At 33.2% G+C, this 25,933-nt stretch overlaps 1 protein-coding gene across 8 annotated transcripts in view; it reads right to left on the bottom strand.

Moving 5' to 3' along the window:
* Positions 1–218: 218 nt before the first annotated feature.
* LOC144437164 (protein FAN-like) overlaps positions 219–25,933 on the bottom strand; it is a 288,538-nt gene continuing 262,823 nt past the window's right edge. For 7 of the 8 annotated variants that reach the window (XM_078126034.1, XM_078126037.1, XM_078126040.1 and 4 more), the window contains 4 exons: positions 7,727–7,877; positions 3,203–3,305; positions 2,718–2,827; positions 219–616 (listed from right to left, as the gene is read on the bottom strand). In XM_078126034.1, the coding sequence (XP_077982160.1) occupies positions 528–616; positions 2,718–2,827; positions 3,203–3,305; positions 7,727–7,877 (453 nt within the window). In that variant the 3' untranslated portion in view covers positions 219–527. Of the gene's footprint in view, positions 617–2,717; positions 2,828–3,202; positions 3,306–7,726; positions 7,878–25,933 lie in introns of those variants that run through there. The other variant, XM_078126041.1, reaches the window with a different exon arrangement.

The raw sequence follows: 25,933 nt of genomic DNA, 5'->3' as shown, positions 1-25,933 counted from the left end.
AGTTCCTATGTTGTAACAATATGTCTGTCTGTCTGTCTGTCTGTGATGTAAGAATTTGCCCCCATTTTCTGGCTGATGCATTATTAATGTAAAATGGTGTATTAAGGGAAATGCTAGATTAGGTTAGACAATATTCATAATCCCCACACTGCATGTGCACAATTTATACAATCTATTTCACAAAGGAATGAAATTTGGGTTCAGTTTTATTTTGTCTTCTTTTCTATACTAGAACTATTTGACAACAGATTCCTTTAGTGTAATGACGCTTTCAATAAAAATGTACCGATGTAAAAATTAAAATTGTTAAATTACACAGTACAATTACACACAGAGAGCATTCAAACATTTGTCATCATATCTAATTTATGAAAGAGCCTTTTGGTAAAAATTTAGCCATGTACAATGAGTTCAAGTTTTGGTGGATTTGTTGATGACAAATATAGCACAAATAGATCAAATGACTGTGACTCTACAAACACATCCTACAGATAAAGTGTCCACTAAATAACTCTAATGGAACTATACTAGATTTTCCACATTACAACTTTCCTGTCTTGACCACCAGTCAGTACCGTCCTGCCATCACTACTGCAGTCTATACACATTATGGCACCTATACAACAAAATCAACATTAACAAGAATTAGAAACTCTTGAAGTTGACACTTAAATTCATGACGTTTATCATGTTTTATTGAAAAGTATAATTATATCACCAATGGAGTTAAAACACTTAACAATTAAAAACAAGTCATTGAGAATGACATACTCCCCACTATGATTGGGTTTTAAGGAATTATCACTACTCTGATCACGCAACAACACTTGTGAACCTAAATCAAACAGACTTAGATATGTTGTGTCTGCTTGTTGGACATGGAACATGCCTACAACAATAAAGGATGGGTCGGGTATGGGGGATCGTATCATGAAGAAAATGGATATGCACATGTATGTCATAGAACACTGTCCTAATACCAACTTTGAATGAGATCTGTTTAAGCATGTCTGAGTTATGGCTTTGGACATAGAAAAATTGCAAACAAAATGGCTGCCAGGCAGCCATATTGAATCGTATCATGATGAAAATGGATATGCACATGTATGTCATAGAACACTGTCCTAATACCAACTTTGAATGAGATCTGTTCAAGCATGTCTGAGTTATGGCTTTGGACATGGAAAATTCACAAACAAAATAGCTGCCAGGCGGCCATATTGGATCGTATCACAACAACAATGAATATGTACATGTATGTCATAGAACATTATCCTAATACCAACTTTGAATGAGATCTGTTCAAGCATGTCTGAGTTATGGCTTTGGACATGGAAAATTCGCAAACAAAATGGCTTCCAGGCAGCCATATTGGATCGTATCACAATTAAAATGGATATGCACATGTATGTCATAGAACACTGTCCTAATACCAACTTTGAATGAGATCTGTTCAAGCATGTCTGAGTTATGGCTTTGGACATGGAAAATTCACAAACAAAATGGCTGCCAGGCGGCCATATTGGATCGTATCATGACAACAATGAATATGCACATGTATGTCATAGAACACTGTCCTAATACCAACTTTGAATGAGATCTGTTCAAGCATGTCTGAGTTATGGCTTTAGACAGGGAAAATTTGCAAACAAAATGGCTGCTAGGCAACCATATTGGATCGTATCATGAAACAAATTGACGTGCATATGTATGCCATTGTATGTTGCCCCTGTACCAAGTTTGAAAAAAATTGGTCAAGGCATCTCCAAGAAACGGCAGCGGATGGACAGACAGACGCACAGACGCACGGATGCAAGGAACCCAATCCATAAGTCCCCGTCCCGGACTTCGTTCGGCAGGGACTAAAAAGTGCAAACCCTTTGATGTGTATAAATTTAGCATTCCTGTAAGAGTTGCAATGATTGCAATTTGTTTTGAATAAAGAGTTACAATGGTTGTAATGTTGTTTTGTATAAAAAGTTGTAATGGTTGTAAATTGTGTTGAATTAAGAGTTGCAGTGGTTGTAATTTGTTTTGAATTAAGAGTTGCGCAATGCTTGTAACCTGTTTTGAATAAAGAGTTGCAGTGGTTGTAATTTGTTTTGAATTAAGAGTTGCGCAATGCTTGTAATTTGTTTTGAATAAAGAGTTGCAATGGTTGTAATTTGTTTTGAATTAAGAGTTGCAGTGGTTGTAATTTGTTTTGAATAAAGAGTTGCAGTGGTTGTAATTTGTTTTGAATAAAGTGTTGCAATGGTTGTAACTTGTTTTGAATTAAGAGTTGCAATGCTTGTAATTTGTGTTGAATTAAGAGTTGCAGTGGTTGTAATTTGTGTTGAATTAAGAGTAGCAATGGTTGTAACTTGTTTTAAATTAAGAATTGCAATGGTTGTAACTTGTTTTGAATAAAGAGTTACAATGGTTGTAACTTGTTTTGATATAAATGGCATGATAAACTTTTGAATTAAGAGTTGCAATGCTTGTAATTTGTGTTGTAATTTGTGTTGAATTAAGAGTTGCAGTGGTTGTAATTTGTGTTGAATTAAGAGTAGCAATGGTTGTAACTTGTTTTAAATTAAGAATTGCAATGGTTGTAACTTGTTTTGAATAAAGAGTTACAATGGTTGTAACTTGTTTTGATATAAATGGCATGATAAACTGGCTATAGCATGGTATTTCATGATACACCAAAAGACGAAGTTTTGCATCGAACTTACCATCATGACCTTTGACCTTGTTCAGCACCTTAACTTTGGCAAAGTCCCATATGAGTAAATGACCTGACTGAGTACCTGCCAACACTGTACTACCATCCCAACATAAACATCTGTCAGTAATAATTGAAAACAAGAAATTCATCTTTAATATTTTTATATACTCTGAACTTTCTATGACTTGATGATCACGGCACTGTCTAATGCTCTTGATGTGTGAGTACATGTGCATGCATGTGTGAGTATGTCTGATTTCCCATGTGTGTATCTATTTGTGTCTGTATGTGCATGTGCATGTCTGTGGGTGCCTGTCTGTGCACATGTGTGTGTATGTACAAATGCATGTTAAGTGATGTATCTATATATATCTACTTTATGCAAACCAGAGAGTAGAGATGTTATGTAAAGGTATATATTTTCATATTTTAGCAGTGTCCACATGATGGTTGAATTATTATTCTTTCCATAAAGATGACACTTTTAACTACCTGAGTTCTTCACCAGCATCTTTAGCATATACTTCGGTACCACTGTGTACATCTATAATTCTCATATACTGATCTTCACCACATGACAGTAAACGCAGACCATCTATGAATACAAACAAATCATTATCATCTAGCTATTTCATGTAAACTTATTGTGCTGACATATTTCTTTGCATCTAGCTAGATTTGAGAATGTTACAGATAACTGTATCAGATCTGATTGTACTATTTGTTATTTAGTACACATAATATATTCAAGGATTATTAAAAATAACCCTTTATAAAGGTACAATCAAATAAAAATAAGAATAAATATAAACTGAATTTTATATTTAATAGATTTGGTGGCAACAAATAAATACTACAAAGTGTCTGAGTTAAAAGGTGGAGATGCACAAAGGGAAGGTTTTAAGGGTGACATATTTTCAAGTTATTGTTTCCCAACAATGAATAAAGTTTACACCATCAACCCATATATTTTCTGAAAGGTTTTTCTCTCCTCTTAAATGCTATTGTATTTTCTATTGTCTTTGACTGAAAGTGAGAGTTTGTTTAAGGTATGAATAGAGGTGTCTTGATTATCTCAAGGCGCCAATATAAACGCCTCGGAAGAGACCACCTGTCACCCAATTTTCCATTTCTTTGGTGTTTTAGAATTTTCACTTCACACATAACAAAAGTGTGTCTCACTTTTTTTCTGCCATCTGTCGTTCTTTTACAACATGCCTCAAAAGTTGACAAATTATAATGGGAAGCTTATTGACAGATTTTTCTCACTTAATCATCAATTTCACACGTAATAGAGCGAACTTACAAATTCTGAAACACACTTTGTAAGAACAATACCTAAGAAAGCACCAGCAAAAATTTCAATTGATTGTGAGGAAGTACTGTCGACATCGAGACTTTAGAACTTAGTCTGGGGGCTTGAAAATGTAAACGGAGAAAATGCTGATTTTCGAAATACAGCGTAAAATTTGACATGCAGATGATTTCCCGGCGTGTCATGCAAAAAAAATATCACCAAGCAGTGGATAAAACGAGTCTTCAGTTATTCTAATTGTCGTTTTGATTAATACAAGTGTAGCATCGTAGAAACACGGCAAATCGAGGTCGTTCCACTGGAATGTGATACACAAGATCACATTGCAAATGGTGCGGAAGCCCAGTTTATTGACGTCATCTCATTAATTAGTAATCAGAGGCGTGGCCAAAGTCAAATCCAAGGTAATTATGATGTTACTCTGTCCGGCGGCAGATCCACGGTGCTATCTATAGTGGCCCTGTGTGTCTAAACTTCACTTTTCCCGGAAGCCCTTCCCAATACAAATATTTCGTTTTGAATTTCGGAATAACTGCATTACGTTAAATTTTGCTCAGTCTCGATCGTCAAACACGGGAAATTTCGTAACTAGATGTAGTAGCATGGCCACTTTCTAAACCACGGCGGAATCACCATGTTACTATTTACTTCAAAATATTGTCTGAAGCTTCGAATGTGCGATGAAAGGGGTAACCTACGTGATTTTACACACTGCCACATAAATTTAGTCAAAAAATCAGTGTCTGCTTATGTCTGTACGTACACACTCCATTAAATCCAAAAGGGGAAATTTTGCCTGAATTTGGCTGTTACATTGAACCAAAATCTTTCCACACAGCTAGCTTGCTACAAATTACATATAAAGCATTTTCTTTTAGTTAGTTGGTTATGGTGTCTTTCGCGTTTGATTGTCTGACGCATTGCTCATGTTGGCATCTGAAAATGGCCAAGTCTTTCGATTAAAAATAACTTTCAATATGTATTGGCACATCACTGCGTATCAGACACATCGACTGATATCATAGACAGACGGATAAACAAAACTAGACTCGATTGTTACGGACGGGTTTGTTTGGAAAATTGAATCACCAATTGAATTGAAATACATAAGCTCGGTGATACTCGCCATTCAGTATAACTCGGAGGAGTACAAGCACGTGAACATTGACTGTTTTCTGGAAATAGGACAAGTCTAGTCAATCATAAAACAACCTTAACCGACATTTTGTAAGAACACGGAAGGAAAATAATAGGAAAATCAAAGACATTTTAAAACCAACTCGAAATTGGAGATGCGAGATATTATGGAAGTATTCCGGAAGTACAAATTAAAGCAAGCTCAGATTGCCCTGCGTTGGTGATTGTTACGTGCATACGCTACTTGTGAAGTTTATTTTGAACCGAGATTTCCTGATCCAGTCAAAACACGGCCCAATATGTAAACCATAAAAAATTGTCATCTATCTAAAGATTTTGGTGTGTTCAAATGTCTGTAATGACCGATCGACCGACCGAAAGCCTGACACTGTGTGTACAGTGTACCGTACGTAATGATTTTCACAGCGTGTATGCACTGACTTTGTGTCGCGCCGGAAGGTTCTGAAACTAGACAGTTACTAATTCACAGGATTTTGGAGTACGTGATTGAAATGTGCCAGCTTACATTTGACCGTGACCAGCAAAGTATCAACAGTTTTCAAAGTACAAGAATCAGATATTAGGACGTGAGCAGTAAATCTTGAGACGGTACGAAACTCGGTCATCAGTGAATTTCGGAAACGTATGGTAAAATATCGGTATTCTTTGAGAGGTTTTACTCGTTTGTTCATATGCGTTATACAGATATTTTTGACGTTATTAACGTTGCGACGTCACTACTAGAAGAGAAACAAAGTTATGCACGGGATACCCACATCTTTTTCTTTCCTTCATGGTACCGTCATGGAGATATCTCCCCTTTTACTCCATATGCTTACAGTGCTAGTGATTCTTGTGTGATCTGAGCATGCGCGAATTTGACACCGCGTATATTTTGCATAATCCTCTGTCAATCGTCTTAGTTGTATGCAAATATCGTGAGTTTATAGTGATAAAATAGGGCTTCTTTAACGTTTTGGTACCCGTGCTTTTGTTTACTTCTTTTTTTTCATGATTTATCGGGATTTGCAAAACTCAAACCCAGTCCAGTTTTCTCTGGTTGAAAGAAGAATATTTACTATGGCAAAAGAGCACATAATCTCAAAAATGGTCAAAATAACGATTTTTTGTGCATCTCCACCTTAATTAATGCAGGAAATTGCTGAATTTCAGGAAATGAACCTGAAGATCCAGGTAAAGGTCAAAGGGCAATGTCTCAAAAGAAAGTTTAAACCTGGCAATATGGGGAAAGACACTTGAATGTTGTCTCTATGCATCAACATTTTAAGAGTTATGAGGTAAATCATGATTGTTCACTGCAAACACCACTGCCATTGAGTAAAAATAGCATCAATGGCATTGTTCAGTTTGTTCAAACTGTTCAGTTTTTAAAAATGGTTACCCACATGCTGATCCATGCTAGGTATAGGTGTTCATTTGCTGAATGACTATCCAGTTGCCTATCCAGCCCTGTTGCTATCTTTGCAACATATACGATCATTTAGCTGTTGCTATGGGCATGGTCTTGTTCCTAGGCACATTTACATACACTTTTGAATGTTTATTCAATTGTCTATTAATTAAACCCTGTTGTTGTCTGTGTGAAATACACCAGCGTTTGGGCATGGTCATGGTTGCTAAGGATATTTGCATATATTTGTTGAATGTTTACTCACTTGCCTACCAGATGTTATTTGACCAAAATATACTTCCATTTGGTTGTTGCTAAGGGTGTGATCGTGGTCGCTAAGGCCAACTGTGTCAAAATGTTTTGAAGAAAATCTACAGGATAACATTTCTAGAAACTTCTCACCAAGTTTCAGTCTCACTCACTACTTTTTGAGAAAGGTTTTTCACCAAAATTGATACTTTTCCACCTAATTTGCATATCACTGATGAGCTCATTATATGCTTAATATTTCTTCATCTATACACCCCCAGATGTATCACCATTAAATTTCAGCCCAATCTGCTCTGTAGATTTGAATTAAAGATTTTTAGCCCTAATTTGCATATTACTGATGGAATCATCATGTCATGAACAAATCTTAATTTACAAACCTCTAAGAACGTTCCCACCAAATTTCGGACCAATCTGCACAGTAGTTTAGGAGTTTAAGCCTTTTGTCCAAAAATGACATTTTTGGACCCAAATCACATATCTGTGAGTGATCATTTTGCTTTGAACAATTTCCCAACTAGACACCAAAAGTAATCTCTCCATCAAATACAAAGGCAATTGAGACAACAGACACTTTGCCATGCTTATAACACTACTGAACCTTATCATTTCAGTTGTGCTAACAAAAGGAACTAGAATAAGCTGTAGAGTGATAGTCACATGATACTTCCAAATTACCCTTCACATTTATTAAAGTCACATGATACCTTGAAATTACCCCTCAATGTTATTAGTCACATACTTTCAAATTACCCTCAATTTCATTAGTCATATGATAATCCAAATTACCCCCCAATGTTATAAGTCACATGATACCTCCAAATTACCCCTCCATTCTATTATAAAAGGCATTAAACTAGGATTAGAGTTATTTTTAACTTACCTGGGCTGAATTTGACATCATTTACAACTCCTGTATGGACCTGTTTTTGACTGACCATCATGTGATTGTGTGCATCCCACAGATAGACTTGGCCATCTTTGGTGCCTGATAATATCATGGCACTATCACTACTGACACACAGACAACTGACCTGACAAAATACAAATTAATCATATCCAAATTTGTCATAATTATAGCTTATAACAAAATAGTGCCAATGAGCGTTGTAGCACCAACTGTTAAAATTTGAGATATTCAAAAACAAGCTTTCAGTCGAACACATAACCCAACTTGTGCGTTGTATTGTGCAAGATGATTTTACCATTTTGACAATTACAACACAGAAATGCTTTGTTGGACTTTCTAAGGATGCAAATGTTTGTAGTGTTGGGTATAATTACCAATGATATTTGTCTGTCTTAAGGGCATAGCTGAATTGTAACCCTTTCTCTCGCTTCACCTTGAAAATGTTTGTCAAAGTCAAGAATCATTGTCTCATTAGAAAGCTCACCATTGATAATGTGAGGGTAGATACTTGAATGGTGTCCATAGACTTTTGGAGATAACAGGCAAAATGTACTTTTTATCACAAATATATGGCTGCCATTTTGGTATACAGGTCAAGGTCATGGAATTAAGAGACTTTCATATGCCTCACAGTCAAACTCAAATCATGATTAAAATATCATCACTTGAAATGTTTGATTTGAAAATCTATGAAGACAACCAAAATTTCACTGTTTGAACTTGAAGAAGATTTTCACGGTCAAAGGTTAAAAGAATGCTCATATTTGATAAAAATGGATGTAGGCACTTGATGGGAGTCATACGTATTATACCTACAAAGTTATGATACATATTGTAAAATCTAACAACAAATATGGCCACCATTCAGCCATATTTGATTCAGTTACAAAAAAATAGATGTCCATATGTCTCATATAGCTAGTTACTTTTGTGTCAGATTTGGTTGAAATTGGTTAGTGCACGCCTAGATATGAGGGTAAACACATGCAAACAACAAATAAGGCCACCATTCAGCCATATTTGATTGAGGCGCAAAAACGAAGTCACATATTTTTTTGTGTAAAATAAGATAAGATAATACTTGATTAAATCCCTACAGGGTATTTATAACACCTGCTGTAAACAAAGATATAAAAACAAAGACACAACTTATAGACTAAAATTGAAAACATACAATAACAGTGATAAAAATGAAGACACAACTTAGACTAAAAATGAAAACATAAAATAACAGTGATAAAAACGAAGACACAACTTATAGACTAAAAATGAAAACATACAATAACAGTGATAAAAATGAAGACACAGCTTACAGACTAAAAATGAAAATATACAATAACAGTATGAATACCTAATCAGTTCTTGTCACTACCCTACAGAACACATGCAATAAATTTCGTTTAAATTGAGCCAGTCGTGTTTTAGAAAATGGTGATAAAGTCGCACCACTTTAGACAACATTTCCTGACGAGAAACTTTTTTTTTTTTTTGTGGCCAATCGAAAATATGCCAATGACTTATTAAAACTGAAAGCTACATTAGTAAAATTTTCAGGACAGGTGCGCTTTGGTATCGCAAATGTGTGTACCAAGTTATAATGAATTTGAAGCGTGCATTCTTGAGATATAGCCTAATTACAGAAAATAATTAATTATGTAAATTGCTCATTAATATTCACGAGATATTTACCAAAACCTAATCAAGTCTTGCCATTGCCCTACGGAATACGTCTTCAAAATCTCGTTTGAATTGAGCAAGCCGTTATGGAGAAAACGATGACACAGACAGACAGACAAACAGACAGACAGACAGACTGACACACAGACTTCCACCCATAAATATATCTCTTCCTTACAGAAGAAAAAGTGAAGACACAACTTACAGACTAAAAAGGAAAACATACAACAGTGATAAAAACAAAGACACAACTTACAGACTAAAAAGGAAAACATACAATAACAGTGATAAAAATGAAGACACAACTTACAGACTAAAAATGAAAACATACAATAATAGTGATAAAAACGAAGACACAACTTACAGACTAAAAAGGAAAACATACAATAACAGTGATAAAAACGGAGACACAACTTACAGACTAAAAATGAAAACATACAATAACAGTGATAAAAACGAAGACACAACTTACAGACTAAAAATGAAAACATATAATAACAGTGATAAAAACGAAGACACAACTTATACACTAAAAACGAAAATATACAATAACAGTGATAAAAATGAAGACACAACTTACAGACTAAAAAGGAAAACATACAATAACAGTGATAAAAATGAAGACACAACTTACAGACTAAAAATGAAAACATACAATAACAGAGATAAAAACGAAGACACAACTTACAGACTAAAAATGAAAACATACAATAACAGTGATAAAAACGAAGACACAACTTACAGACTAAAAATGAAAACATACAATAACAGTGATAAAAACGAAGACACAACTTACAGACTAAAAAGGAAAACATACAATAACAGTGATAAAAACGAAGACACAACTTACAGACTAAAAAGGAAAACATACAATAACAGTGATAAAAACGAAGACACAACTTACAGACTAAAGAGGAAAACATACAATAACAGTGATAAAAACGAAGACACAACTTACAGACTAAAAAGGAAAACATACAATAACAGTGATAAAAACGAAGACACAACTTACAGACTAAAGAGGAAAACATACAATAACAGTGATAAAAACGAAGACACAACTTACAGACTAAAGAGGAAAACATACAATAACAGTGATAAAAACGAAGACACAACTTACAGACTAAAAAGGAAAACATACAATAAGAGTGATAAAAATGAAGACACAACTTACAGACTAAAAATGAAAACATACAATAACAGTGATAAAAACGAAGACACAACTTACAGACTAAAAATGAAAACATACAATAACTGATAAAAACGAAGACACAACTTACAGACTAAAAATGAAAACATACAATAACAGTGATAAAAACGAAGACACAACTTACAGACTAAAAATGAAAACATACAATAACTGATAAAAACGAAGACACAACTTACAGACTAAAAATGAAAACATACAATAACAGTGATAAAAACGAAGACACAACTTACAGACTAAAAAGGAAAACATACAATAACAGTGATAAAAACGAAGACACAACTTACAGACTAAAGAGGAAAACATACAATAACAGTGATAAAAACGAAGACACAACTTACAGACTAAAGAGGAAAACATACAATAACAGTGATAAAAACGAAGACACAACTTACAGACTAAAAAGGAAAACATACAATAAGAGTGATAAAAATGAAGACACAACTTACAGACTAAAAATGAAAACATACAATAACAGTGATAAAAACGAAGACACAACTTACAGACTAAAAATGAAAACATACAATAACTGATAAAAACGAAGACACAACTTACAGACTAAAAATGAAAATATACAATAACAGTGATGCAAATAACTCATTAAATGTAAAAAAAACAATGGTAACAGGTTTTGTTTTTGGGCAAGCGTGCTTTCTTAGGTTAATGTATGTAAGAGTATATGATACTGCTTAATTACTGAATATCGTTCATTATTCAAAATACTCATTAAAGGTAAAAGTTGTAGCAACAAACTTCATAGGACAGGTGCGTATTATTACGGTTGATATATGTATAATATTATACGAAATTTGAAGCTTGCATTTTTAAGATACAACCTAGTTACCTAAAATCATTAATTATGCAAAAAAATTCATTAAAACTGTAAGCTATATCAAAAATGTTATAGGACATATCCGCTTTGTTATGGTTAACATATGTACTAAATTGTATTGAAATTGAAGTATGCATTCTTAAGATATAGCCTAATTACCAAAAATAATTAATTATGCAAATTATTCATCAACGCTGTAAGGTACATCAACGAATTTTATAGGACAAATGTATGTTGTTATGTTTAACAAATATGCTAAATTATATTGAAATTGAAGTATGCAGTCTTAAGATATTGCATAATTAGTCGATTTCATTAATATGCAAATTTCTCTAATTAAACATTAACAGATCTGGCTCAAAACCTAATCAGGTCTGGCCATTACCCTAAAGATGATATAGTCAAAATTTCATTGCAATTGAGCCAGCCGATTTTTAGAAAATGATGACACAGACAGACAGACAGACAGACAGACAGACAGACACACACACACACAGACAGACATTCCCCTTTTAATACCTCCCATACCCATACGGGAGGTAAACATGAAGACACAACTTACTGACTAAAAAGGAAAACATACAATAACAGTGATAAAAACGAAGACACAACTTATAGACTAAAAAGGAAAACATACAATAACAGTGATAACCAGATTTAAACTGAATGCCTCCCGTAAGGGAATCGCTAATTATGCAAATAACTCATTAAACTAAAAAAAACTATGGTAACAGGCTTTGTTTTTTAGACAAGCATGCTTTCTTAGGTTAATGTATGTAAGAGTGTATGATACTGCTTAATGCTGTCTTAAGATATAGCCTAATTACCGAAAATCATTAATTATGCAAATTATTCATTAACACTGTAAGGTACATCAACTAACTTTGTAGGACATATACAATTTGTTATGGTTAATGTATGTACTGAATTATATTGAAATTGAAGCATGCAGTAGTAAGATATAGCCTAATTACCAAGAATCATTAATTATGCAAATTATTCATTAACACTGAAAGGTACACCAACAAGCTTTACAGGACATATGCAATTGTTATGGTTAACATATGTACTAAATTATGTTGAATTTGAAGTATGTATTCTTAAAGGTGATTCAAAATGCTTACATTCACTATCGCTAATTTGCTAGACTACATGTTTGTGAAATGCATTCTGGTTTTAAAACTTTTCAAAAGCGTCTGCAAACACCTTAAAATGACCTTTTTTCAGTCACTTCCCTTCGGATTTACTTCGAGAGTTTTCGGGTATTTCCGGTCCCACCTAGACCACAGGATTTTATGACGTCATAAGGAGACATGGTTAGCACGTAGCCTATGACGAGCGTAGTCAACAGGTGAATACAACTCAACAGCATTGTGAAAAAAATACATTGCTGGTGGTTGTAATAGACATCAGTAAACAAAAACTACACTCTACATGTCTTATTAACCAACATTTACCGATATTTACTCACACTTTCTCACTAATTGGCAGTGTCTGTGGGTATAAATGCTAAAATATGATCTCCCCATATTATGGCAAAATAAATCAAAACGGCTAGACTAGATATATATATTAAACACTTGTAATGTCGCGTGTTTCACATTCATTGACTTTTATTTATCTGATTTTTTATTCGACAAGAAGCATTACGATACTGTCGTGACGTTTGACGGCATCCCCGGGCCAAGGACGGCATATTTTAGCCCAATCGTACTCACGTCGCCTTAATTTTGAACAGTGCATTTAACAACAAAGTAAACATATTTCATCTCGAATAAATATACTAGCTATTAGAATACCAATGGGAAACTTCAAGAAGGCGTATCGGGACATGTGCCAAAGTATATTTGTTGGTCCCATAATACACTAATTGATTCGATTTGCTCCGAGCAAGACACAACTTACAGACTAAAAATGAAAACATACAATAACAGTGATAAAAACGAAGACACAACTTACAGACTAAAAATGAAAACATACAATAACAGTGATAAAAACGAAGACACAACTTACAGACTAAAAAGGAAAATATACAATAACAGTGATAAAAACAAAGACACAACTTACAGACTAAAAATGAAAACATACAATAACAGATAACCAGATGTAAACTGAATGTCTTCCGTAAGGGCAAAGTTTTGAGATTGTCATTCCTACAGAAAATTGTTGGAATACAACAGAACATATGGAATAAGTTATTTTTTCTCATTGATTGCTATTAGCTCATTGCTGTTAGTGATCTCCAGGCCAACCACAACATTAGTCTTGCTGCTAGACGTTGGGGCTTTCTTTCGATACTATAAGTGAACGAAGTTCGCAGTGAGGGCTTGCCCGAACAGTCTAGCAAATGTTATTTTCAGACCGGCCATTCCATTGAGATTACATTAAGTGGTGGGTTGGGCCATGTAATAATAATATATAATAATAATAATTTATTGTCCAACTCAATGGAAATTTGTCTTGGTTACACAGACTCGCAAAAAAATATCGACACACATTACATTCAAAGTAAGGTACAAAAAGTGGCAAATGCACACAACATATGCATATATATACTTTAATATATATTTAATCTCTGCATGCAGGTGTTGACAAACACACTTATGTCATTACTATGTCTTATCGGTTTATGGTAATTGTGAGTTTGATGAGTGTGTAGACGTTGTCATTCACACATTTCAGTTAACGCATTGGTGGTTATTTTTACAAGCTCCTCCTTAAGATGAATATGCATGAAACATTAGCTATTGTCCTCTGTTTGTGCTTGTCAGTAGTATGTAAAAAGACAAAGCCAGCGCACTTCTTTTTTAATCTATTATATAACCAAATAAAGTCTCTTTCCTATATTAATAAATTTATTAATATATCTATATAATCCGTTAAAAGACAAAATAAATCTTAATCATAAAAATTGGCTAAAAAATGACTAAATTTGTTGTAGCCGTTATAAGTAAATTAACCGCATCCTTCGGTACCACTATCGGTAGTGAGCCTCCTAGCGGTCACAGATCCTACCGGTGTTTATTTAAACAGATCCTACCGGTGTTTGTTCAGTTTTAAAAAGATTTGACTCCATCGTAAACGCCACCAACTAAATCTCACTATATCTGGATATTCCGCATTCCATTTATCCCAAAATCGTTTTAAAATTTGATTCTGCGAAAATGCTTCCATTTTCAACTCTGGTATTAACGCAGCTTCCCGATATTCTCCTAAATATAATAGAATTGCTTTTATAATTACGCTAAAGTTGAGTGATCGATATCGTGTTGGTTCTATATAAACTTTAGTTGAAACTTCACTAATTGATAAAAATATTATAGTAACAGTTCTTAAAAGATAATAATTTAGTTTATATTTTTTTTAAACTTTTTTAATATGGTTTTTAGGGTTATAGAGGCTTCGACTGTTGCTGCGACTTCTACTTTTTTGACTGCTTCGACTTCTTTGGTCATGTTCAAAGTTTTCATCTACCCTTCGGAAAGATTCATCTAAAGATTTATCTGAAGATTCATCTAAAGATTTATTTAATGAATTACAACAGTCAAAACAGTGAAACCTTCCATAGATCTTACCACAAATGTTTTTACAAATGTCATCACGAGGGTGAAACTTCGTAAACTGCATATTAATTTTTTTACATATGTTACAATGTACGATGTTATACCAGTTTTTTTCGTTTACTTTTTTGTTCATTAAATCGCAATAAAGTTGTTTATATAATTGGCATTCCATTGTCGATTATAGTTAGTTACCAAATGCATGTATCGCCACAAGTTTTATATTATATTATATATTATATTTTTTTTATTAAATAAACTAATAATATTCCACCACCAGCTAAATAAATGTATTGATATAACTTCATATCATCGGAAGGTTGGTAATAGTCACTAAATTCGGGTTCATTTTTAAGACTGTTAAGACTGGTGTGTGTACCACCGCTACCGCTACCGAAGGTAGGACTCTGTGTACTCTCTGGATGAAATTCAAGATATAAATTTAAATTTTGATCAGTCAGAACCAGATTTTGTCTCGCATTAACATCTAAATTTTTTTGTTTCGCTATAAAATCTAATACTTTCTGTCTATGTTCCAACCATACTTCTCGATCTTTATTGAAATTCTCCAAAGCTAAATCATGTCTATTTAATTCTTTTTCATGTTCTTCTTTCATATCATCGTCACCTGAAGCTGCCTTAGCTATATAACTACCTCCAACAAAGGCAGTTGCATTTAAAATAGCTCCACCAACTATCATCGCAACAGCTGCACCCATTATGTATCAGTATGTATAGTATATATACTGTCAAGACTATTAAGGGATACATTATTTTTTAATATTCTTTTTTTTAAATATATTACATTCCTTTATAAGGATCAACCGGCAACATATTTCTTTGTTCCAACATATCTTTCTCTAATACTGCGGCACTTATAGCTATTGTGAGAGAAGCAAACTTCTTAAATGAAGTACTTGTTTTAGGACTGTCTGGAGCCATCTTCATAGTCTTGTCAAGTATAAAACTATTAGTTATTGTTAAAGCAGATAAAACTGCACCATCATATAGACCATTCACGATTAGTTTAGTATAGTCCGTCATTGCTTTCAATGTCTTTCAGTATATTGCGTATATATTATATAATATATAAAAAAATAAATAAATGAAATAAATGAAATAAAAAATAATTAATGTCATTCTTTTATTCCATTTCAAGTAAAGCTTGCGAAGCTTGCAGGGCACTATTTTTAACTGATTCATCCTTCGGTAATGTAGTTAATTGTTTAGACGCTTGCGGGTCTGGTGACGACTTGATGCTATAAAACCATTGTCTTTCGTAAACTTTATAATATAAACCAGCTGCCCCAATTACTAATGAACCAAGAGTTAATAAAACCATGGTATTATGAAATTGCGAGCTTTCGTTGCTTTCAGTTGCCTCCGTTGGTCCTATTGATTTAACGTAAGTATCGTTTACTCTATCGATTTTCATTTTTAATTTTTTTCGTTTTTTTGCTTCAGCTGAAATTATTGCTAATTTTTTTCCCCATTCAACTCGACCTGGATTTTTAGTTTTACCCTTCGGACTGTTTGTAGTAACAGTTTCATCCTTCGGTACTTGAGTTTCATCCTTTGGTACTTGAGTTTCTACTTTACCTCCGGTAGGTTGTGTCACACTTGCTTCGACTTCTGTATCACTCATTTTTACACTAATATATATATATATATATATATATATATATATATATATATATATATATATATATATATATATATATATATATATATATATATATATATATATATAGGTTTTGAAAATTTGAACCAAATTATATGCTATAGACCCTACAGAACTGTTTCGTGAGGTGCGTAGTCCTCACTCATCAGGGGTAGAATATAATATAATATATATAATTCGCTCTACTACCCGTATTGAGCACTTTTATGTGGTTTTATCTACATCCAGTCAATTATATATATATATATATATATATATATATATATATATATATATATATATATAATAACTATATAATACAAACAATATTTTTTTTAAAATTACTTTAATTTTTTGAAACTCTTTTCAACTAAGCAAGTTCCAAGTTGTTTTCAATATCTTGATCAAGTTCTTTAACAAGTTCTTGTGCATGTTGTCCCAAGTCATTACTCAAGTCACTTTTCTTGAGATAAGGGTGAAGAGTATATGTTTTAGACTCATGATCATATCTAAAAATAAAAAATTTATTATTATCTCCTCCAGTTAATTTTTTTGCGTTAACATCTCTGAGATCATCAAGTCCAAGTCCTTGAGATCTTCCAATACCTTGTTCAAAATTTGATGTCATCATTATAGTATGTAATATATTTATACTATATATATGTTTAATACAAAAATATTTTAAATATTTTTTTTTAAAATTACTTTTTATACTTAAATTATTTTATTTTTAATCAAGTCAATTTCAAGTTGTTTTTAATATCTTGATCAAGTTCTTGTTCATGTTCTTGATCAAGTTCTATAGCAAGTTCTCATAAGTTCTTGATCAAGTTGACTCAAGTCCGAAGGGTTATTAAAGTCATTCGAGTTATTCTTTTCAGTCAAGTCACTTTTCTTAGGGCAAGTGTGTGTTGCAAAGTTACTGTAAGAGTGAAACTCTATATTATTTAAAATAGTGACACCACCACTTGTCAATGCCAAAAGAGGGCCATAATTATATGCTAACTTTCCAGTAAGTTGTTTGAATTGACTCGTAACGAGAAAATTGTTTTTCAAGTCGTCACTTAATTTATTCACATCATGTACTGGAAGCACAAGTCCTACTAATTTACTAATCCCAAATAAAACTCCATTTACAATGTTGTCACTGACGAGAGAACTGTAAGTGCTTTCATATATCTTATAATATTTTTCAATTTCTTTATCGCTCGCTTTTTCAATATATTCGAGAGTGAAATTTTTTCCTAAGAAAGCTTTTGATTGTCCAGCAGCAATGATACAAAGTAATCTTTCTCTGTACTTTACTATTGGAGACGCTTGCGGGACTTGTTCCCTGCGGTCTGATGTTACGCTTGCGGGTGTTGCTGGTGTTGTTTCAACTGGCTGTAAAATTTCTGCCAATGACTGTTCCATTTCACAAGTTTTATATTATATGTATGTATTAAATATTTTATTTTTAAAATATAGTATATGATACCTAACTGAATAAATAGCCACAAAATATCATTGATTAACATTATACTAAATCTATACTATACGGTTGTCTTAAACGAAATACTAATTTACTATAAGGAGTATTTTTTAATTGTTTTATATATTTATTAATTTCTTCCTTATTTAATTCCATCCCATAGTTTTCAATTATTTCTTTAATATTATTTTTACTCGGTGTGTAATACAGAACGAGCATACCGATGTTTTCTCGAAATGTCTTGGCGATACTCGTAAATTGTTGCGTAAGTACCCATACGCTAATATTATCATGACGAGCTGAAAATGCTAACTTAGTTAAAATATTGACACGAGATTTGACATCCTTCGTGAAAGCGCAGTCATCTACTATGATTAGACTTTTTGTATTTTTATAACACTCATACGCGAATTTAATACTTTCATTTATTTTTTCTATGTTGGGAATCATTATAATAATGTCAGGGTCCTCGTAAATACATTTTTTATCGTAAGCTTTATTGTTTATGAACGTCGGACAGATTATGATTATATAATCGAATACGTTTTTATAATACGTTTGTAATAGTTCCATAATGAACTCTGTTTTACCCGAACATGTCGGTGCACTAATAAGCATATTGAAAGGAGGGTCAAGCCAGATCATTTTAGAGTTATCCTCAGTATATACTCAGTATATACTATCCTATACTAACAATAATGTTAATAATGTTAAAATGTTAATATATAATAGATTTTAATTTAGATCCTTCAATATTAAGCAAAGCATCACTTATAATGAAAATATTCGCGGTTATTCTTTCTTGCGGGTCTGTGGATTCTCGTTGAATTTCCAGTTGAACCCCATCTTTTGTGTTCACGACTTTCAGACCACTACCATGATATCTATTATCCTTAAAACTTCTTAAATCAATAAACAAACAATATTTATTTAATAGAAAGTTTTCCTCAGTTATTTCCTCTAGTTTATCACAACAGAACTCGGATGACATGAAATAACGTCTGGTTTCTTCCCAAAATTTTCTAGGAGATAATCCCTGTGCATACACTTTATTTGCGATACCTTCTATCGTTATTGAAACAGAATTAATACTAGGATTAAAGAATAATTCGGTATCTAATGCATTTTGTAGCTGCGGTGTACTGAATAATATAAAAATTCCTTTCAAGCTTCTACGTGGTACATTAATGTTCTGATTAATAATTGTTTCCGTACCGGGGAAGTTAAATGTTCTCTCATGTTGAATATGTTCGTAAAGAAAGCTTTTACCGCTGTTATAATAACCATTAATTTCCATAGCTAACTTTGAATCTCTTATCGTTTCATATTCAAGTTGAATATTTTTTAAAGCATAATCCCAACTAGTCGTGTCTTCACTTACTAGGATTTTATTAACGGGAGTGAGAGTAATCTCCCATTCGATATGGCTTCCTAAGCTCGAAGGATATACGGCTCCATGACCATTCATTATAGGATGCCGCTAGATCGATCGCGTACTTTTTACCGTATGCCTTATGAAGTGCACCCTCTCCTAAATAATTCCCGCCACCAACTCCATCGATATTATCGCTTCTCAATTTTCTGAGATTTTCTGACTGAATTCCATACAACGTTTTATTTGTTCTATCCGAATACAGATCTCTATACGTTTGTACTAAATTGTAGTTTGATAAATCCATTAATTTGCCCCTTCGAATTTTAAAATTAAATTACTTACGATGTTAGCGGACAGGTTTTGAACAACGAAGTTCTTATTATGACCATTTAGTTTAAGATCAAAAACGAGATTGAATTTACCCGTTAGAACAACAGTGTGTTCTAATTTTGGACATCTGATATATAAAGTTTCACCAGGTTTTGCGCTATTTGGGTTATTCGTTACAATGTGATGAGTTCGTTCTCCTTTACTACCGAGTGCGTTAAATTTTGAGTAGTCACCTTGTAGTTCTCTGTTGTAAGGCATTTTTTTCTTTTACTATACTATACTATACTATACTATATATTATACTATATATATATTTCATTTATTTTTTTTTTTTTTTAGTTAAAATCCGTTCATACAGGTATATAGCTATTGCAGTTGCCAACAGCCATACATGTTCAGCTATAAATCCTACAACTTGTCCCGCTGTTTTTAAAACGAATGACACGATAGTACCGATAATACCAGGCAACGCTATAGCCGCTTTATTACCTAACCATTTTAATACATCCGCAACACGTTTAATGACCGCTTTGACTGGACCACCGCTGCCACTACCACTACCGCTAGGACTACCAACGGGTGGTGATTTGATGCCTAATGTAATGGCTAAGGTAGTTATTACTAAACCTAGTGCTGTTGCCAATGAAACTATAGTAACTCCATTGCGTTTGAAAATAATCACCGGTTTATCTTTAATACTAAGATTCGAGTCTTTGAGTACTTCTTTCAAAGAAGATGTCTCAGCTGCCCATCATTTCGTACATATGTATTTAATTGTAATTCAGTTCGATTAACTAGCACGTCACTTTTTTCGATAACTGTATCAATAGTATTTTCCAATAATTTAATTTTAAATTCAGTCAATTTAGTTCCAGCGGGACCTGTGGATTCAACTGTAGGGTCTGTGAATGATGTTTCCTGGAGTTCCGTTTCCGCCAGCAAATCCAACGAATCTTGTTCGTAGTCTGCCATTTCTAAGTCTTCTCTACGGTCTCCAGGGTCTCCAAGGTCATCTACATTTTCGTTTTCAAAAGGATTTTTATCGAAAGGATCAATAAAATCAGCCATCTTCCTTGCTGTACAGTCTTACTAATACTATAAAGCTATATAAATACTATATAAAAAAGTAACTTAAAAATATTATCCCGACTATTATTCCCATCGTTGTATATTCATGAACAACGTCACCGCCACCGGTAGGAGGGCTCTCACCATGCGCTGCATCCTTCGGTCCTACCGGTACCACTGCTGGCGCTGTTACCATTGCTTCGGCTGCTGGCGATGCTACCGATTCTAGTCGTTCCTGCCGGTGCACCGGATCATCATGGCCTTCCATTTCTTTTAATGCCGATTCTTTTACGTCATTATTTATGTTGTTATAACCGAACTTCATATCTTCTGTCGCTTGTTGTAAAAAATTGTTATAACCCGCCACATTCATATTCAAATTAATAATAATTTTACTCGGGATTAACCATAAAGAAGGAGAAATGGCTAGATCTAACTTTACCCTCGTTAATTTAATTACATTTTGATAACGTGGTATACTAACGTCCTCATTAATGCCTCTCGTCTCATCCTCGAGTAATGAAATCATTTTTTGTCTCGTTTCTTGACCAGCACCGCCAGAGTCTGCTATACTTACTCGCGTGTCTGCTTGACTTCCTAACACGCAATATACATAAGATTCGATCGATCGATTCAATCTTCCTAAACCCGCTTGCGTAAAACCCACGCTATTCGGTAAAACAAAATAATTATATTGTTTATAATCGGGATTTTGAAATTTATACCAATGCCAACTTCTTCGAGCCTCATCTGGAGCATCTTTAATATATGGTTTTTTCCACCACTCATAACCGACACCTATACCATTGTTTCCCGATGTGTCATACGTGAATCTGAAATCTGTATTATAATCTAATCCGAATTCATCGCATATTCTATGATAAGACGGTACATCATATAAATTATCGACTTTATTAAAATTATCGGGTTCGTCGGATAGTTCTTGTATTTAGAAATTCTCACGGTATCACCGATATTAAACTTCGGAGTTCCATATTCAACAGTGAGATAAGCACCGTACAAATTATACCAAACGATATTTTCATTCTTCGGTAACGATGCTTCCTTCGGAGTCATGTGGATTGAATTGTGATAGGTATTGTTGTAACCATTCACTAAATGATCTAGTACGTCGATCCAATTTTTAGTTTGTTTATCGGTAAAATATTTATACATACGTGATTTAAGTGTCCTGTTAAAACGCTCGACAACCGATGCCTTTTTATCTGACCGTGTACTAAACCACTCAATTTCACGATTTTCGAAGATATCTTTAACGTATTTATTATAAAATTCTCGTCCTTCATCAAACTGTATTTTATTCGGTTCACGGTCTTTAAAAATTAACTCAAAGGAGTCAGCCATTTCAATACCACGTTTTGACTTGAGTGGTATCGCCCAGGCATACTTCGATAACACATCGATAACAGTCAGGATGTAACGATACCCATGATTCTTACTCTGGTCATTAGGCATATCTACAATGTCAGCTTGCCACTGATCATCGATTCCAGAAACATATACTTTGCGGTAAGGGAACTTTTTAATCGCTGGTTTGTGCATAGTGTAAACTTCTTGTTGTTCCAACCATTGTTTCAATTCCTTTTTTTAAATTTTTTTTTGTTTCTGATCGTCTTTGATTTTACGCCACAATTTTGCGATGCCGCTGTATGCTAAATCAGAATTATAATACAAGTCTCGCAAATACTGATCCATAGTGTATTATATTAGTAAACATTATTTTTTGATTATTTTTGATTTCGTTAATTTCGTACCTCCGGTATCTGAATAACTATTCAGTTTATAATACTTTAAATAACGTTCTAAAGGTGGAGTATAATTAGCTGATTTTTGCATTTCGAGAGACTTCATAAATACTTTTTGAATAAGTTCTTGAGGTGTTTCGGAGTAAATATTTGCTTGCGTATATGTTTGTAATTCTTTGAAATTCTTATATTGTACTTTTAATCGCGATACTTTATCCGATAATTTTAAGTTTTGGTTTACAACTGTAACGACTATAGGAACAGCTGCTAATAAACTAACAAATACCGGAATCACTGGAACGGCAGCTAATGCACCAACTCCTGAAATAATTCCACTAGTAATAAGTATACCTTTATTAATACGACTTAATAATTTATAAGACCGTCTATACGCACTACATACCCCGGTAAGATAATCGACTAAAGCTTGCAGGTCTTGTATCGTTTTAAAATTTTGATCAATCATTTGAGGTATCACTACAATTATACACAATTATGTTATATATTTAAAAATATTATTTTTTAAAGGTTTGATAATCAAAGTGGAATGATAAGTTATTTTTCTATAACCACGATCGAAGACCATAAAACTACGAGTGACTTTAACCCTTTTTTTAGTAGGAATTAATCGAGACACAGATGCCGGTATAATTTGTTTGTTTATAACGAATGTGGAATGAGATATTTTAATTTTATCATCGAATTTTATATTAAAATTAATTATTGAGCTCTCTTCAATATCCTTAGAAATACTAGCGGAGTCTATAAAATGTTTAATGTGATAAGCTCCTGGTTGAATAAAGTAATCATTTGTATCACTATCAAATATTACTTTATCCGTGTTTATCATATGAGAAAATTCATTTACGAACGTTTCAAAGTTATTGTTTTAATATTTAGAAACTTTAACCCTTGTGTTATTGCGTGTGACACTTCATTTTCCAGTAATCCTTCCGCTAGTGTGAACGACGCTATATTTTCTGTAAAAGTAACGTCAATATTACCGTTTTTAATCTGAATTTTAATTATTAATAATATACGTCGTTTGCACCTTATTGAAAACCCATCTAAGAAAGTATCGTATTCACCCTCGGTGTTTAATTTAATACATTCGATAATAATGGTACCGCTGGTTACTTTCTTCATATCATCCACTGCCACACCACTAGCACTAGACAATTCTAGTTTAGCCACATCAACAGGTTTCAAAGCGTATGTTTTAAACTGTGTATCATAAAATAACTTAATATCTCCTTCGTCAGTGACATAATCACACAACCATTTCCCTGAATTCATATGGCTTTTCAAGCATTTCAACATAATCTCGTGGTAAATCAAAAGCATAGAACTTGGCATCTCTGTTGCTATACGCAAAACCAATTGGTATATGATGTTTTGATACTTTATATTCTTCGATCGTATCATCCACGTCATTTAAACCCGCTAAATTATTAGTATGTTCGTGGTTTAATTGAACCGCCGATGGTTCTATACTATATATTTTCTTTTCATTTTTCCATCTTAAAATAAAATCTTTATTATTATCTCGTCCGGATAAATTTTTTGCGTTAATATCTCTGAGATCATTAAGTGCATATCCTCGAGGTGTTATCATACCTAGTCCAAAATCTGATGGCGATGGCATATTGTAATATAGTATGTAATGTATTTTTGTATATAATATATAATATATAATATATAATATATAATATATAATTTTAAAACAATGAAGTTGTATATATATGAAAAATCTAGTGATATTACTACCAATTTTACAGAAACGCTGGTTGGTTATAAACAGATACGATTATTAGAGTGTAAACTATATAATTCCTGGTATAATATTACGAAAGAAAACAATGAAATTGCTTTTACTGTTAACCTTAAACGATCAGTTAAAAAAGTAGAACCGGGTAATTACAATGAAGAAACATTATCGCAAGCGATTGGTAGATCGCAATTAATTAATTTTAAGAGAATTGTAGCAACGTGAAAAACACAGATGGTACTCGGTGATAATGTTAAAGTAAACTTTTCAAAGCCAAAGAATTTTGCGAGATTACTTGGTTTTGAAGAGAAAGAATATATTTCATCGGGTATTAGTCCAAACAGAGCAAATTTTCTTACTGTGACTGAATACGTAGTCCATTGCGATATTATAGATACACCTACTAATTACATCAATGGGAAAAGGTCTAATTATTTACAAATTTTAATGTTAGAGGACCAGGATGATATAGGAAAAGCTACTACTTATTCATTTCCCGATAATATTCCAGTACCCATCAATCAAATGTATATAACTAATCTTCGAATTTGGATAACTGATCAAAATAACGTGCCAATAGATTTTAATGGTCGGCCAATTTCATTTCTACTCGAGCTAACTTAGAGCTTGCGAAGGTTATTAACGTTACTAAGGTTACTTGCAGTTACCATCCTTCCTCCCTTCGGTCTTACCAGTATCGGTCCTCCCTTCGGTCTTACCAGTATCGGTCGCATCCTCCGGTAAATTAACGTGACCATATGCTAACGTGTTACGATGATCGAGAACATAGAGTTTATCATTGAAGCAACTCAAAGAAGTCTTATTGATTGTATAACTACCGACCCGGTGATTTATCGATCGAATAGTGTTGATGGAATGTCTCTTTTGTAAATTTTCCAAAAAGGACAGTCTTATATTCTTCGTGAGTAATATTCTTTTTAATAACTATCTTTTTAATACCTTTTGCTTTTCGGGTTGAGGAAGTTTCCGTGAGATAAGAGTACATTTTACTTCGAAGTCCGATAAATTCGGTAATTGGTAAACCGGCGCATTCATCTTTCATTTTACCGATTACTTTTTTATTAAAACCAAAATAGTATGGACTCTCAGTTGAGTAATCACTATTATCGAACAGGTCTTTGTCTCGATAGAAATCTTTGTAGGGATCAACAGCTTTAATTTCATACATTAATGAGTCGGTATCTGTGAATAACAACTTGGCTAATGAACCATATTTTTCTTTGATATAGTTGTAATGAAAGTCATACATTAAAGTTTTAAATAAATCAAGAATACTCATCCCAACATATAAAGGTTGGTTTAGGGTTAATCTTTCTTTTTTGTTTTCAACAGCAACCAATCCTTTAGTTATAATTTTTTGCGTAACAAACGTTGGTTTAGATACTAATTTTTTTATATGTTTTTCCGTCGTACATAATTTTATATTACGATGCTTACGTACATTC

The sequence above is a fragment of the Glandiceps talaboti genome, chromosome 7 (genome assembly GCF_964340395.1).
Source record: "Glandiceps talaboti chromosome 7, keGlaTala1.1, whole genome shotgun sequence".
Lineage (NCBI taxonomy): Eukaryota > Metazoa > Hemichordata > Enteropneusta > Spengelidae > Glandiceps > Glandiceps talaboti.
This window is presented reverse-complemented; position numbering and strand designations above follow the sequence as displayed.